Below are 12,813 nucleotides of genomic sequence, written 5' to 3' on the forward strand. Positions count from 1 at the left end.
TTCCTTACTACCTATGTATACTTTTTTTTTTTCTTTCTCTAAACTCAAGAAATGTTAATTAAGTGATAAATCTTTTATCTCGATTTCTTATCTCTTCTTTCTTCTACCCTCGCAATGCAACTTTCAAGTTTTAAGATTCAACTTCCAACTTCCGTTTTGTTGTACACAGAAATAAGAATTCACTAAGATTAATTACCATCTCGCATTTTCGGGATTGTGAAAAACTTGGGGTTGCTTGGGTTTTAATATGTCAACATATATGTATATACTGTCCCAAGCAATACGATGAGAAGAAGGAATAAATACACAGAAGGAAGTAGGAAAAGAAAAAGATATCGATCAGAAAGATAATTTGTTATAATATGAATTGATATTGTATTTGAATTGAAAAAAAAAATGTCTCATAAGAAAGCAAAAAACTGTAGCAGTCCAGCTATCACAGAGAAAAGAAATGTATGTACAAATTAATGCATGCCCTAATGAGGTATTGCTTTTGTTTGATCACCAATTTTCCCGCTGTCCTGCTCATCCATCTAGAAGCATATCCTACATATGCATTCCTTCTGTGTTCCCCCACCCAACTTATTCATCCATTCATCCTTGCTTTCGTCCATTCCGCAACATTAAAAGTCATAAGAAATGACATATCTTCTTGAAGCCTCGATCCATTACTCTTCCGAATTATCACATACGTCATCATCGGCAGAAGGATCAGTGGCCTCAGGGAGTCAACTGTAGAACCAGTATTGGGCGGCGTATGGAACACTCTCTACACCAACTTTTGTGCAAGGATTGATCGAGTTTCCACCATTAGTCTCAACACGGAAGACTTCTGAAAGACCAACAGATTTGTAATTGGCCTTGGCAGATAATGCCAACCAATCAACGGCACCAGTATTAGCTGGTCCTACGTCGGCGTCCTCTGGTGCGGGAACGTCACCAATTTTAGCACTGTACAAGATCTTGTTGACAAAGTAGAGGTCGAAGGTTGGAGTGCCACTGGCATCAAAGAAGTGCTTGCCAAGAGGATTGAGTTCCAGGAACTGAGCACTAGTAGTCGAGGGGAGATCGAAATAGGGAGCGAGATTAGTCAAAGTATTGAAATTGGAGGCGCCGTAGCAGCTGGCGTATTGGGTACCGTCGTAGAGGCTTGCGATGGCACCAATAGCTACTGGAGTAGCACCAACGGCGGAACAGGTGTAATTTTGGATACCACGGCCGAGAGCAGCATAGACGAGAGTACCACTTGGTGATGGAAGCTCAGAAGCACCTGGAAGTAGAGATGTTAGTTGTAATTCTTGAAACAAGACTGAACAAAACTTGTAGGGTAAAAACGCACCTCCATTGACAGGTAGTGTTGGTGTTGTTCCACACTTAGAGTCAGTTGAAGAGACAGCTGGTACAGTGTTGACTGGAACGGCGGTAACGGCCGAAGCCAAAAGGAGAACGATACTGCTGATGGAATGCATGATGTCGTTGATGTGTAGAATTATGTTGTAAATTGGAGATTGTTCTGGTTGGAGATGTGGTCGACACAAATTGAGGTGGAGGGATATATATAAAGTAGTTCAACACTGGGAAGCTTCTGTGCTAAGATATCAAGTTTTCGAAACTGATGTCGTGTGAAGAGGCAGTGAAGTGACTTTCACGTACGAGGTTGAAGATGAAGATGAGAGATGAGATGAGATGAGATTGAAGGTTGAAGATGTACACAATTGAGAGGAGAGTAAAGTCATCTTATAGAAAATCGAGTCAATTGACTCGATTGAGCATCAGATAAAATAAGAATAGGAACAATAAAATAAGCAAACCCTGGTCAATTAATTCAGACGCTGAAGAAAGTAAACTAAGTACAATGCGGAGGTAAATTGTCATCCGAAACGGAAAAATAAAGTATAAACCTGGTAGAATGATACGATGATGGTAAAAGATGTGGATCTCTTCATCGTGGATACTGTACTTGACTGTACCTTGCAGACCAGGGCTGTTGGCTGTTCCTGATTTCTGTGAGACAAGGATTGAATCCTCTATCTTGTATCTTATTCCTTTTCTGTATATGGAGCTTCAATATAAAGCATATGTCAGGATAAAAGTATCCTATGCATTGTTGTTGGTGTAAAAAGTAAAGTTAAACTCGGTACATAGTAACATCTTGAAAGTGAAGGTTGAGGGAAAGAAAGGAAAGAAAAGAAAGAGGTCAAGAATAGAAATGATCTAAGATGAAATGAGATGAAGCTAATAGGAATCTAGTCTAGTCTTGCCGGACAGCGAACGTGCACTAGAGGAGTCTGGCCAATTAAACCAATCTAATCACTTAGCGCACCAGGCATACTGACCAAAATATCTAATGCTTGATCACGACCCGGCCTTGACCCATTTCTTGACCCATGTGGCTTACTGGCTTACTCCATTTACTCTGCACAAACAAGCCTTGATAAATAAGTTGAGTGGATATGTATGATATATATGATAGATAACCTTATATATCTTCATCTAATAAAAATTTTACCAAATATTTACAAGACTAACTAGTACAGACTAACTTCTTATCACAACTCTCTCTACGGTGTAATCTCTAATATTCATCTTTCCACCTCAGTAGCTGGATTGGGATTGTAAGATGTTACGAATGTGTTGTTTGTGCTGCATACCTTTTTTAGTTGTCCATTTAATTTCCATCATCTCTCCATTTTCCTTGGCCTATCCTCATCATCATATGCAAATGCAAGAGATGAAAATTAAATGTACCCTTTTGGTTGTACCACGGTAAGGTGATACAAAAGGAAATAACCTCATTTATTTGATTGCTACACTACTACTCTACTACCCTCTACTACCCTACTACTACTCTCTACTACTCTACTACTCTACTACTCTACTACTACTATCTACTACCCTACTACATTACCTGATCAACCAGTCATCATACGACATCCAAGTACAAAAATCTTTAATCCAACATTGAAATTCATAAACCATCCTGTACATTACAAGCATATACATCGGTACTCCATCTTCCCGCATCCTATTCGCGTACTATTTCGCCGTTTACTTGGAGTAGGTTCATTATTATTCACCAACAAAAATACCCGAGCGGTTAATTCATTTATCCTTAAACGAGCTATTATTATACATACCGACTCTGTTTGTGGAGATATTCGCTCAATCCACATTCATTAGTGTTCGGACCATCTTCATTGGGCTTGTAGAGAAAGTTACAAGCATTTGCATAGCGTGCTGGGTAGCCCTGCAAGTGTGAAAATTTTACTGGCATGGCATTGATCACTACCGGTTTGACAGGAACTGTTTTCCTACCTCCTTCGTGGCAGAATTACTATGGATTAGGGATTTTCTTCATCGATACCTATAAGCTGGGAGAAAGAACGGTTCAATAATTGCTTACCAATTTATGTGTATGTGGTACCTTAATCTATGCCAAGTAGTGCAAAAGTTGCCTCATGTTTGCTGGCTAACTGATTAGAAACGGATAGACTTTTGAGGGGAAGGGTAGGAATCAGTACAAGGCTGATTGATGCTTTAGGGGTTATCAAACTATGACTATCGTAGGATTCCGACTAAACAATCATCATAATCAGCCAGAAATAAGAATTTCCTACACTTAACTAGACAAACGGTCTAGAGATAATGATCAGCTGAATCCGGGGAAATCTTCACTTTGCTATCGCATTAGATCCATTATAAGATGGAGTCGGTTCCAGGGATTCATTACACATCTATCTAATCTGAATTTACTCGAGTAGCTTTAACTAACGCACCCTCAAACTGTAAGAATACATCCCAGTTTACACTCCAATCTCCCATGTAGCGACACCACCAAAAACCAAAAACATCCCACATCTAGCTCCACTCCCGTGACAATCAGCAATTCTTAACTAAATATCCGAAGCTTTTCCCACTATTTTCCCGACATGTGGAATTATGGAATAAATACTAGGTACTCGAGTACCTAGGTAAGGTAAGACATACTTTGAAGATCGATCCAAAAGTAAGTAAGTATCTGATTCGGCTCTTTTACCAACCTCCTCACCTAACCCCTGACATATAGTCAGTGGTACTCTTATCTCAAAAAGTACAAATTCTCACTAATTCATGCATCTTCATCCAATCAAACCGAGCAGAACCTCACTCACCGTATTACAACCGGGTAGGGTTCCAACTAATTGTTCTCGAAATAGAAGCTTTTGTCTTTTGTGCATCTCCGCCGATTGATTTGCTATTTTCGGTACTTTTTACAATTTTACAATTTTACTCGAATGAATGCTTGCTTGCTTGCTTGCTTGCTTGCTTGCTTGCTTGCTTGCTTGCTTGCTTGCTTGCTTGCTTGCGTTACTCTCTTAATTATCTATATGTGACATGTATGTATGTACATTTAGCTTAACACTAGGATGTGGAAATTTCTCCGAACCCTCATTCAACGACGTCGTAGACGTTTAACTTATTGTCTTTTTGTCCATTCATTCAGTGTTTTTCTTGTCGCCCGTTTAATCTTGCCGCTCATATCTTCTTCATGTCTTGCCGAATTCCGGTTTTTCGATTAGGTGGTATTTAAGTCTTGTTATTCGTCCAAGTGGTCGCTAAATTATCATTGATGCAAGGGTCTAATCTTCAACATTGAAAATATCGTCTCAAAATCTACAAAAAATAAGTATTTCGGTCTTTTTCATATCGCCTGTCGCAGTTGTTAAATATATCATATTATATATCTACAAAATTGCTTCATTAAGTAGTAATATCAAAGATACACCCACCATCTTATTGTTTAAATTCGAAAGATTCAAAGGAGATATTATACACTTTTAATTAAAACAAAAAAATACTAACACATAAGATAGACTCGTCCGCTCTACATCTATATCCATATGCACAATCTCAAACTTTGATACTCCCATTCAATTGGCACACAGCTAACAAACGAGCCCCTGTCAGAAGTGGATCATCCAAACTACACAATACAATGTACCATCAATCGCTTACGACCAAAGTATTAAAAAATATACGGCCAGTCATTCACCAACAAACAACCAACTAGGCGCGCATGATCTCACACTCTCGGCTGGTAATTACCCATCTTTCCGTTCGTCCCCGAGCGCTTGATAGATAGTTTGGAGCGATCCACAAAAAGATCAACGGGCAAGGTAGTTAGTTGTGGGATCCACAATCGGACTATTTATAAACTTCTCCTCATCATCCACTGAGGGGCTCACGCTAACTCCACTTGACTCATCTTCCGATTCTTTGGTTGTGCGATGCAATGGGATGTGTGCTTCTTGTGGTTGGGGTGGATTATTCAAGTTACTCGTGTATTGTATTGTATTGTTGTTGTGTTTTGTGTCGGTCTAGAAAGAGAATATCTACTATTACAAGATAAAAGACGAGACGAGACGAGACGGGACAAGAGGAGACAAGAAAAGACGAGAGTAATAGCGCAGATGCATCATGATCCTCCATGCACCATGCTACCTACTATCACTATGAAGAATTCGGCCGAATAAAGCAGCTTCACCGTTCACCGTGCAGAAAACCTGGTATCTTCCTCCTCGGCACGGAAGACTAAACTTGAAAGTTCGAGAACAGGGGGGAAATCGAATACATCCTTCTCAACCGAACCCTTCTCCCCGTTTCCACTTACATACAGTACTCACCTTTACACACTATACCGCACACTATACCGACAAGAACAAAACAAGACAAGACAAGACAAGCTCCGGAAAATAACATTCCAAGACTTCATTCTAACGCTCTAACCTCAATATATCCATTCCTCGCTATCGAAAAACCTCGCTTTTCATCATCTCCCTATCGCGATTGGTTAATTATATATATATATATAATATTAATATATGCACATCCTTTATCTAGACGATATTTTTCCCATCAGCGTGTTTTTGTTTCTATTTTGAGGATTATCCTTTTGTCATTAGCTGCAGATGATACTTAATTACTTACTCCGCGGAGTTCATAGTAAGTATGGTTTATTAGGTAGGTACTAGGTAAGTTGATTTTAGCAGCTACTCCTATTATTGAGCTAGGGATTTCTTGTGTTGTATTGTATTGTGTTTCTATCTGATACCTAGTTCCTAGGTAGGTAGGTAGGTAGTTGATATGTCGGTAAGACTATCTAGGTAGGTATCTAGGTATCTATCTATCTATGAATCAATCATATACCGCTCACTCGCTTCCCTACTGTAGATATTATCTAATCCTATCCAAGCTTTGTATTTCATATCCTATCATCTAATGATTGTATACTCATCAATCCAGTTGAGAAATTGTAAAATCTCCCTTCTTCTGAGGTCCTGATAGTAGGGCCGGGCAAAACGTAACTAAACAAAGCATAATAAAGTTAGCTCACTTTACGTTTCGTAACAATACAGCTCATATGATTATAATATAAGATTATTTTTCATATATCGGCGATTTGTTATTGCCTACAAAAAGAAGAATTGTCATTTTTATTCTATTTAACTATTAATTATCATCTTATCTTTTAAATTACTAAAACAATATTTTCTAATCATTATCTATATTGAAGTGACTATAGAAAAATAAATTGAAAAATAATGATGCTAACTATGATTCTACTTTACGTATAACAATACCCTCCTTTACGTAAAACGCCCAACCCTACCTGATGGTTAATAACATACACAATGACACACTTGAATCAAGTACCTATTCGATTCAGACAATTTCAATTTATCCATCCATCTCACTCACTCACTCATTCACCTGCACACTGCACACTGCAATCACTTCTATCTTTAGAACACTATAAAGTAAGATTTTAAATCTTGCAGAGTTCGTACATATTACATAGATACTTAGTTTTGATATCCACTTTCATATACATAAGTCTTGGAAATCTTGGTAATGAGTAGCGTTTGATTGGTAGGTAGGTATTTTTTGAGTGTTGACGGCACGAGTATATCCATTCTTCCTTTCATCCATTTACTTGGACTAGGTAGGTACCTATGTAGGTAGGTATGTATTATTCATTTCTCCATTCGAGCGGTGCGGGACAAGACGGTTAATAACAGGATTCCCCTACCTACTGTGTGTAGGTAGGTATTAGAGAGCGTGTGTGTGTGTGCGGAATATGTGGATGAATATGAATGTAAAATTTATATTGTCGGTATTGGATATGGATGTATTTCCTAGATAAAATTATTCATATTATTTGTAAGTTCATTATATTACTTAAGAGATATGTTATTATTCTTTTTCAAACTAATAGTTATTATTGTATGAGGTATGTAATTTTTCAGATTTATTGAATTTATTTTCTAACTAAACTGTAACCTTAGTTGTAGAGTATTTCTCTCTTGTTGTTTAGCTTCACTTACTTTTGATTCTTGAATAGGTATTCTTGCTCCTGTGGATGCAACTTGTAGATTCTTATTCACTCGTCCCTATTCACTCAACCACTCACTCTTCGCTCATCTAACTTTCTCTTACCTTCTGTTCACTCGCCCCGGCCCATCCACTCACTCCCCCATCCACTCACTCTCCATTCAATGACTCACCCTTCCTCACTCCTCTTCAAACACCCCTAACCTAAACCAAACCCCGTAATTCATACCCTCATATGCCATAACCCACTCCCTCAGAAAATACCACCAAGAACCTAGAACCTGAAACCCAGAGCCTGTATCTCCACTAACCCCGAAGGTTCCTCTATCTGGATCTTTTGTCTCACATCTTACAACTTCTAAACTCATGATAAACATCAATATCACATGCTTTACTGAGTAAACTCCTCATACCCCTCTTCAACCTCCAACCCCTAACCTGTAACCTCTGACTTGTGTACTGCAGACTGAAACCCCGTCTCTGTATCTCCATATCTCCATATCTTCAAATTAATCCATGGGTCCCGTCTCAAGTATAGTTATATATATTGTATTATACATACACCGCTATTCTCATTATACGGGTCGTTCGTGTGATATTTCTGTAGATAGAGAGGAGTAGGTGGATGAGTAGGTAATTAGAGGAGTAGGTGGATGAGTAGGTAGATGAGTAGGTAGATGAGTAGTTAAATGAATGAATTTTATAATATAATAATATTAAAATAATTCTATCTCTTTTCACTTTGTATCATATTCTAGTATTAATTATATATTATATTAATTCAAGTTAATATTACTATTATCATTATTATTTATTTTTTATTTATTAATCATTATAACTTACTAAAATAATTAATAGCGTTAATTATAAGTTATAACATATTTCAAAAAAAAATTATTCAGGCCCTGGTACTATCTTCAAATACATCATAACATAATTATTTTAGAAGTTATTAAGATTATTTATATCGATCTTACAAGTTTATATTAAAATATAACATCTCTCTTTTAGTAAATATTAAAACTTCTCTGTTATTTGTTCTAAAGGAGTCAAATACAAATCCAAGTTATATTTAATTTTATATCTCATAAATACATATAAATACACACATACATACTCCAACTCCCTTATCCCAACCTCCCCCATCCCATCTTATCCATCCCACTGCCCCCATATCCTCCACCCACTCCTAATTACCCCTTTATCCTCCACCATCTCCTCCAGCACTTCCCACTTCCCACCCCTCTCCTCTCGCATACTCATGCACATACACATACTCACACTCATTCAAATTCTCCACCAATCCTTCATCCATCCTATTCCACCAATTTCCTCCTCTAACTAAATCCACCTAATCCCAATCCTCATCCCCATCCCACAAAACTGCTACACTACGCACATCTTCTATTTTTACAGTTCTAACGTTTCAGGATCTTTATTTTATAATTCTGAAATATCTAATATAATTATCCATTTCCATAAAATTTATATAGACACATCTATAGTTTATCAAATTATTACAGTATACACCACATCTATAATTCTAGGGAATCATACCCTATTTCCACTATCCCTCTGAAAGGTGTAGAGGTTATTGAAGACTGCTGCATTCATTATTATTCGTTTTGATAGAGAACTATAGACTGTGGAAGTAGATATGACTTAGGTTTCTTACTATTAAAACATCTTCATGGAAACATCTTCACATGAATCACATTCAAAATATATACACCCAGTTTGCATGCACCAAATGATAATAATATTAACGAAAGTCAATGTAATCTGAAACCCATACTACCATAACTATAACTATACTTTTAACGACCGTCTAACAGCTTCATAACGCAAATTTCTTTTCAACCGCACCTCTTCAAGGATACCATACCACATCTAAACCTATTTCCTACACCATTTTACCATTTCTTAAGCATCCATCATCTCGGCCGCAGTTCTCCGTTTGACCTTTCTCAGTCTCTCATTCGAATTATCATCCTTTCGATCATTCCTTTCCTTCCCCTCCTTACAGCTATTTCCACTAGCCGTTCTTTTCTTCCCTCTACTCCAACCACTACTCCCGCTACGTTTCTTTCCCCCAACATAACTCGCACCACTAACCGTGTGTTTCTCTCTCCAGCTCCCACAATTCCTCCCCATACTAAGTTCACGCTCCCTCCTAACCCTTTCCGAAGAATTTGAATTTGGTCTTTTTTCAGTCTTCTGCAAATACGCTTTGCGAAAAACATTATTTGGATCAATCCATTGTAAACAGAGCTGGTGCATAGGTTGAACTTTTCGATTGGAAGAGTACATATTTTGTCGAACCGCCCAATCCCAGAATCCAAGAAACGTAAATGCATTTTTAAGTGTCTTATGACCTTTGATTTTGTCTGCAGCAAATTCATCAAGATCCATTGGCTCTACTGTGATAGCTTCGAGAATTCCTTCTTCAAATGTGCATTGAAATCTGACATTGAGAAGTTCTTCCGTTCTTTGAATGGGATCAAATCCCCACAGCATTATAGTATAAGAGTCGCTATGATTTCGAGTCGATGATGCTATGGGATAGGTATATGGTAGTCTTCCCCATTCGAGAGGCAGTAGCTTGTGTTTTAGTTCTATGAGACGAAAGATTTCTCTTTTTACATCTTCGTCTTGGGCTTCTTTTGCTTTGTCATTTTCTTGTACCCATTGAGTATACCTGTGGCGTCCCCATCGTCCGAGCATTAAGGTCTTTGGATTTTTCATAATCTCTTCGTACAGAGTCTCTGTAGCGGTACCTACTTCTGAATCGACCGGGGCAGCAATAGATGAATCTCCATTGGTAGCTTCGCTAGTAGACTTAGATCTAATTGCGAGCCGAAAACTTCTCGGTACCTCCGCCACATTCGAAATGGTAGAGAATGTTTGATCCTTCTCATCAATGGTGTTGGCTACACAGCCTGTGGTAAAATAAGGACCTCCATTCAAACTTCCACTTGTAACCATTTCTACCACCGATGTATTGATATCATCCGGGACTCCAACCACTTCTGTGACTGTAGAGATGATCTCAATTTTCTTGGTACTCAAATTGATCTCTGGTTCTGCAGCGATACAAACATCCTCCTCAACAATATCATTTGTAAGATCTTCAGTTATCATTTCATCAACCTCATCTGACTCCTTCATCGCCGTAACTGTTGAATTTAACTCATCTTTTTCGAGAACATTATCGATGGCGGCGGGTACTTCAGAAACACGGAGACCTTCCCACGCTTCATCCACAATCGTACTGATAGTATCCATCTCAGAAGCCGTAACCTTTAGTCCTCGCGAGGTGTTCTTATTCGGCACGGGGTTATCCTCTTTGGCTCGAGCTAAAGGCACACTTTTCCTTCCCGATTCTCTCGCACAGCCCTTATCATTCCCTATCAAACTCATCAAATTAGCAATCATACTCTCATCTTACTATGGAGAAATTTCCGAGAGAAGTTCTATCCCAAAAACACTTACAAAACAACTTATAGACGATCTTTTCCGCTACCTCCACCTTTTCTCTTCCCATTTCCAGACTTTCCTCTTCCTCTCCATCCCATCCCTCATTATCCTCACTGTCCACCCCAAAAGCAGCAAGCACACTCTCATATGCCTGCAAAAACCTAACCAGGTCGATTTTCTCATCAATAGCTCGATAAACCATTTGTTGTTTGCTATATTTATTTTCATATGCACGCTTCTCTTTCTTAAACTCTGAGACTAGTTTGGGTCTCTGACAAGGAGCATTTGGAGGTGTGTCTGGAAGGGAAAGGGAAAGAGGAGAAATTGAATCTGGGATGGCATCATCATTGATGGGGATTGAGTTGCTGTAATTGCGTTCAAACCAGCGAGAAGAGGAGGAAGAGGGGAACATTTTCGAGCGGTGCTGCGTTCGAGTCTTGAGATAAATATGGATGGGTAAAAGATGGAGTGAAATAAAAAGCGGAACTTGGTAGTGCCAGACCAAAATTTATATTCAATGATACTGGAATAATTGTACAAGCTTTAAATGAAATTATTCAATATATGTTGATATTGAATCTTGTGAAGGACTTGAGGTTGAGGGAATCCCTTTCATCTAAGTTCAACAGTTGGTTCATCAGGAGTGGGAAAGTCGCTATTGACTGTGTAACACTGCGAACCCATATTGGAAGAAGGAGGAAAGAACGAATGTGCGGATATTAAAAAAAAATCTATGAGAAAATCAGGTACGTAAAATATAAAAATGTGAGGACTTCCTCACCTACCATATTTCCCAGAGTTCAAAGTCAAAAAAGGAAGGAAGAACAACCCAAGGAGAAGTGTAAGTAGTCAACTACCAATATTTGAATAGTAGCATGACCTCATCAACACTCCATTAATTCAATTAGACACGCGCTACAACTACACACCTACATAGAAAACTCGGAACGATATCAAAAACAAGCATGAAAATACTTATGCGGATATCTAAAGTATATATATTAGTCCAATTCCCATTTTGATTCCCATCTCCATTCATCCATCAAATCAAAAAAAACTGCATAATTAGCTGAATGAAGCACATCCAAACCTCTAAAATTCCACATTTCCAGAATCCAAAAATAAAAATAAAAATCTCATCAGGTAACTTTACCTACCTACCTACCTACCTACCTACCTACCTACCTACAAGATACAATCAATACCCAGCACCACAAAAATCAAAAATACCTAATAATACATACGAGAAAGAACATTCCAATACAGTACATCACACCCTCTCACTCCCCCAGAAAACAATCCACAATAGCATTCTCCATTCAAGTAAGCTATTGAGATCTATCTACACCTACGCCCTACGCCTTATCCGCTACCCACTACTATTGGGGACTATCCCAAATTCTTGCTACGCTGGGAACATCCACGACATACAAACAAGAACCAATAGATACATAGGCCATACGAAGTTATCTTTCAAGCCAAAACCCACCTCCAGTATAGAAAATAAACATACAATAGAAGTAGAACAATGGGGAAAAAAAAGAAGTAATCGATATCCATCGATGCCCAAAAAAATAAATAGTAAAATAAAAAAATATAAAAAAAATATAAAAAAATATAAAAAAAATAAAAATAAAAATATAAAAAATAAAAAAAGTAAAAAAGTAAAAATAAACCTGAACGGAATTGTACATCCATGTGACGCCTCACACCTTCGGGTCACGTGGCATGCCCCGTTTGTATTTAATCACAGGAAAACTCGCTACTCTTGTTTTCCTTCTTCTTTTCTCCTTAGCTTAGTATTTTCTAATACAAGATACTTTACCCAGTATTCTTGAGTGTGACAATCCATCCATCCATAATGTATACCATAGCCCGACTTACACATACAGAGGACCTCGTAAAGTACAGTAAGATCTTACAATACAGTAAACTCATGAGTGGTCGCTGCTAAATCTCCTTTAT

At 38.0% G+C, this 12,813-nt stretch overlaps 3 protein-coding genes across 3 annotated transcripts; all 3 read right to left on the reverse strand.

Annotated features, from left to right (window-relative positions):
* Positions 1-728: 728 nt before the first annotated feature.
* On the reverse strand, positions 729-1,469 carry SS1G_05337 (hypothetical protein; the record flags this gene model as incomplete). Its single annotated transcript, XM_001593859.1, has 2 exons — positions 729-1,270; positions 1,340-1,469. 2 exons carry the CDS (start codon positions 1,467-1,469, stop codon positions 729-731), a joined length of 672 nt encoding a protein of 223 aa, XP_001593909.1.
* Positions 1,470-7,550: 6,081 nt separating this feature from the next.
* SS1G_05338 (predicted protein) lies at positions 7,551-7,739 on the reverse strand (the record flags this gene model as incomplete). Its single annotated transcript, XM_001593860.1, has 1 exon — positions 7,551-7,739. The coding sequence occupies one exon, from the start codon at positions 7,737-7,739 to the stop codon at positions 7,551-7,553; it is 189 nt and encodes a 62-aa protein (XP_001593910.1).
* A 1,555-nt stretch (positions 7,740-9,294) lies between these two features.
* Positions 9,295-11,050, reverse strand: SS1G_05339 (predicted protein; the record flags this gene model as incomplete). The annotated part of the gene is made up of 2 exons (XM_001593861.1): positions 9,295-10,778; positions 10,864-11,050. The coding sequence occupies 2 exons, from the start codon at positions 11,048-11,050 to the stop codon at positions 9,295-9,297; spliced, it is 1,671 nt and encodes a 556-aa protein (XP_001593911.1).
* Positions 11,051-12,813: the final 1,763 nt, after the last annotated feature.

The sequence above is a fragment of the Sclerotinia sclerotiorum genome, genomic scaffold, assembly GCF_000146945.2.
Source record: "Sclerotinia sclerotiorum 1980 UF-70 scaffold_6 genomic scaffold, whole genome shotgun sequence".
Taxonomy (NCBI): Eukaryota; Fungi; Ascomycota; class Leotiomycetes; order Helotiales; family Sclerotiniaceae; genus Sclerotinia; species Sclerotinia sclerotiorum.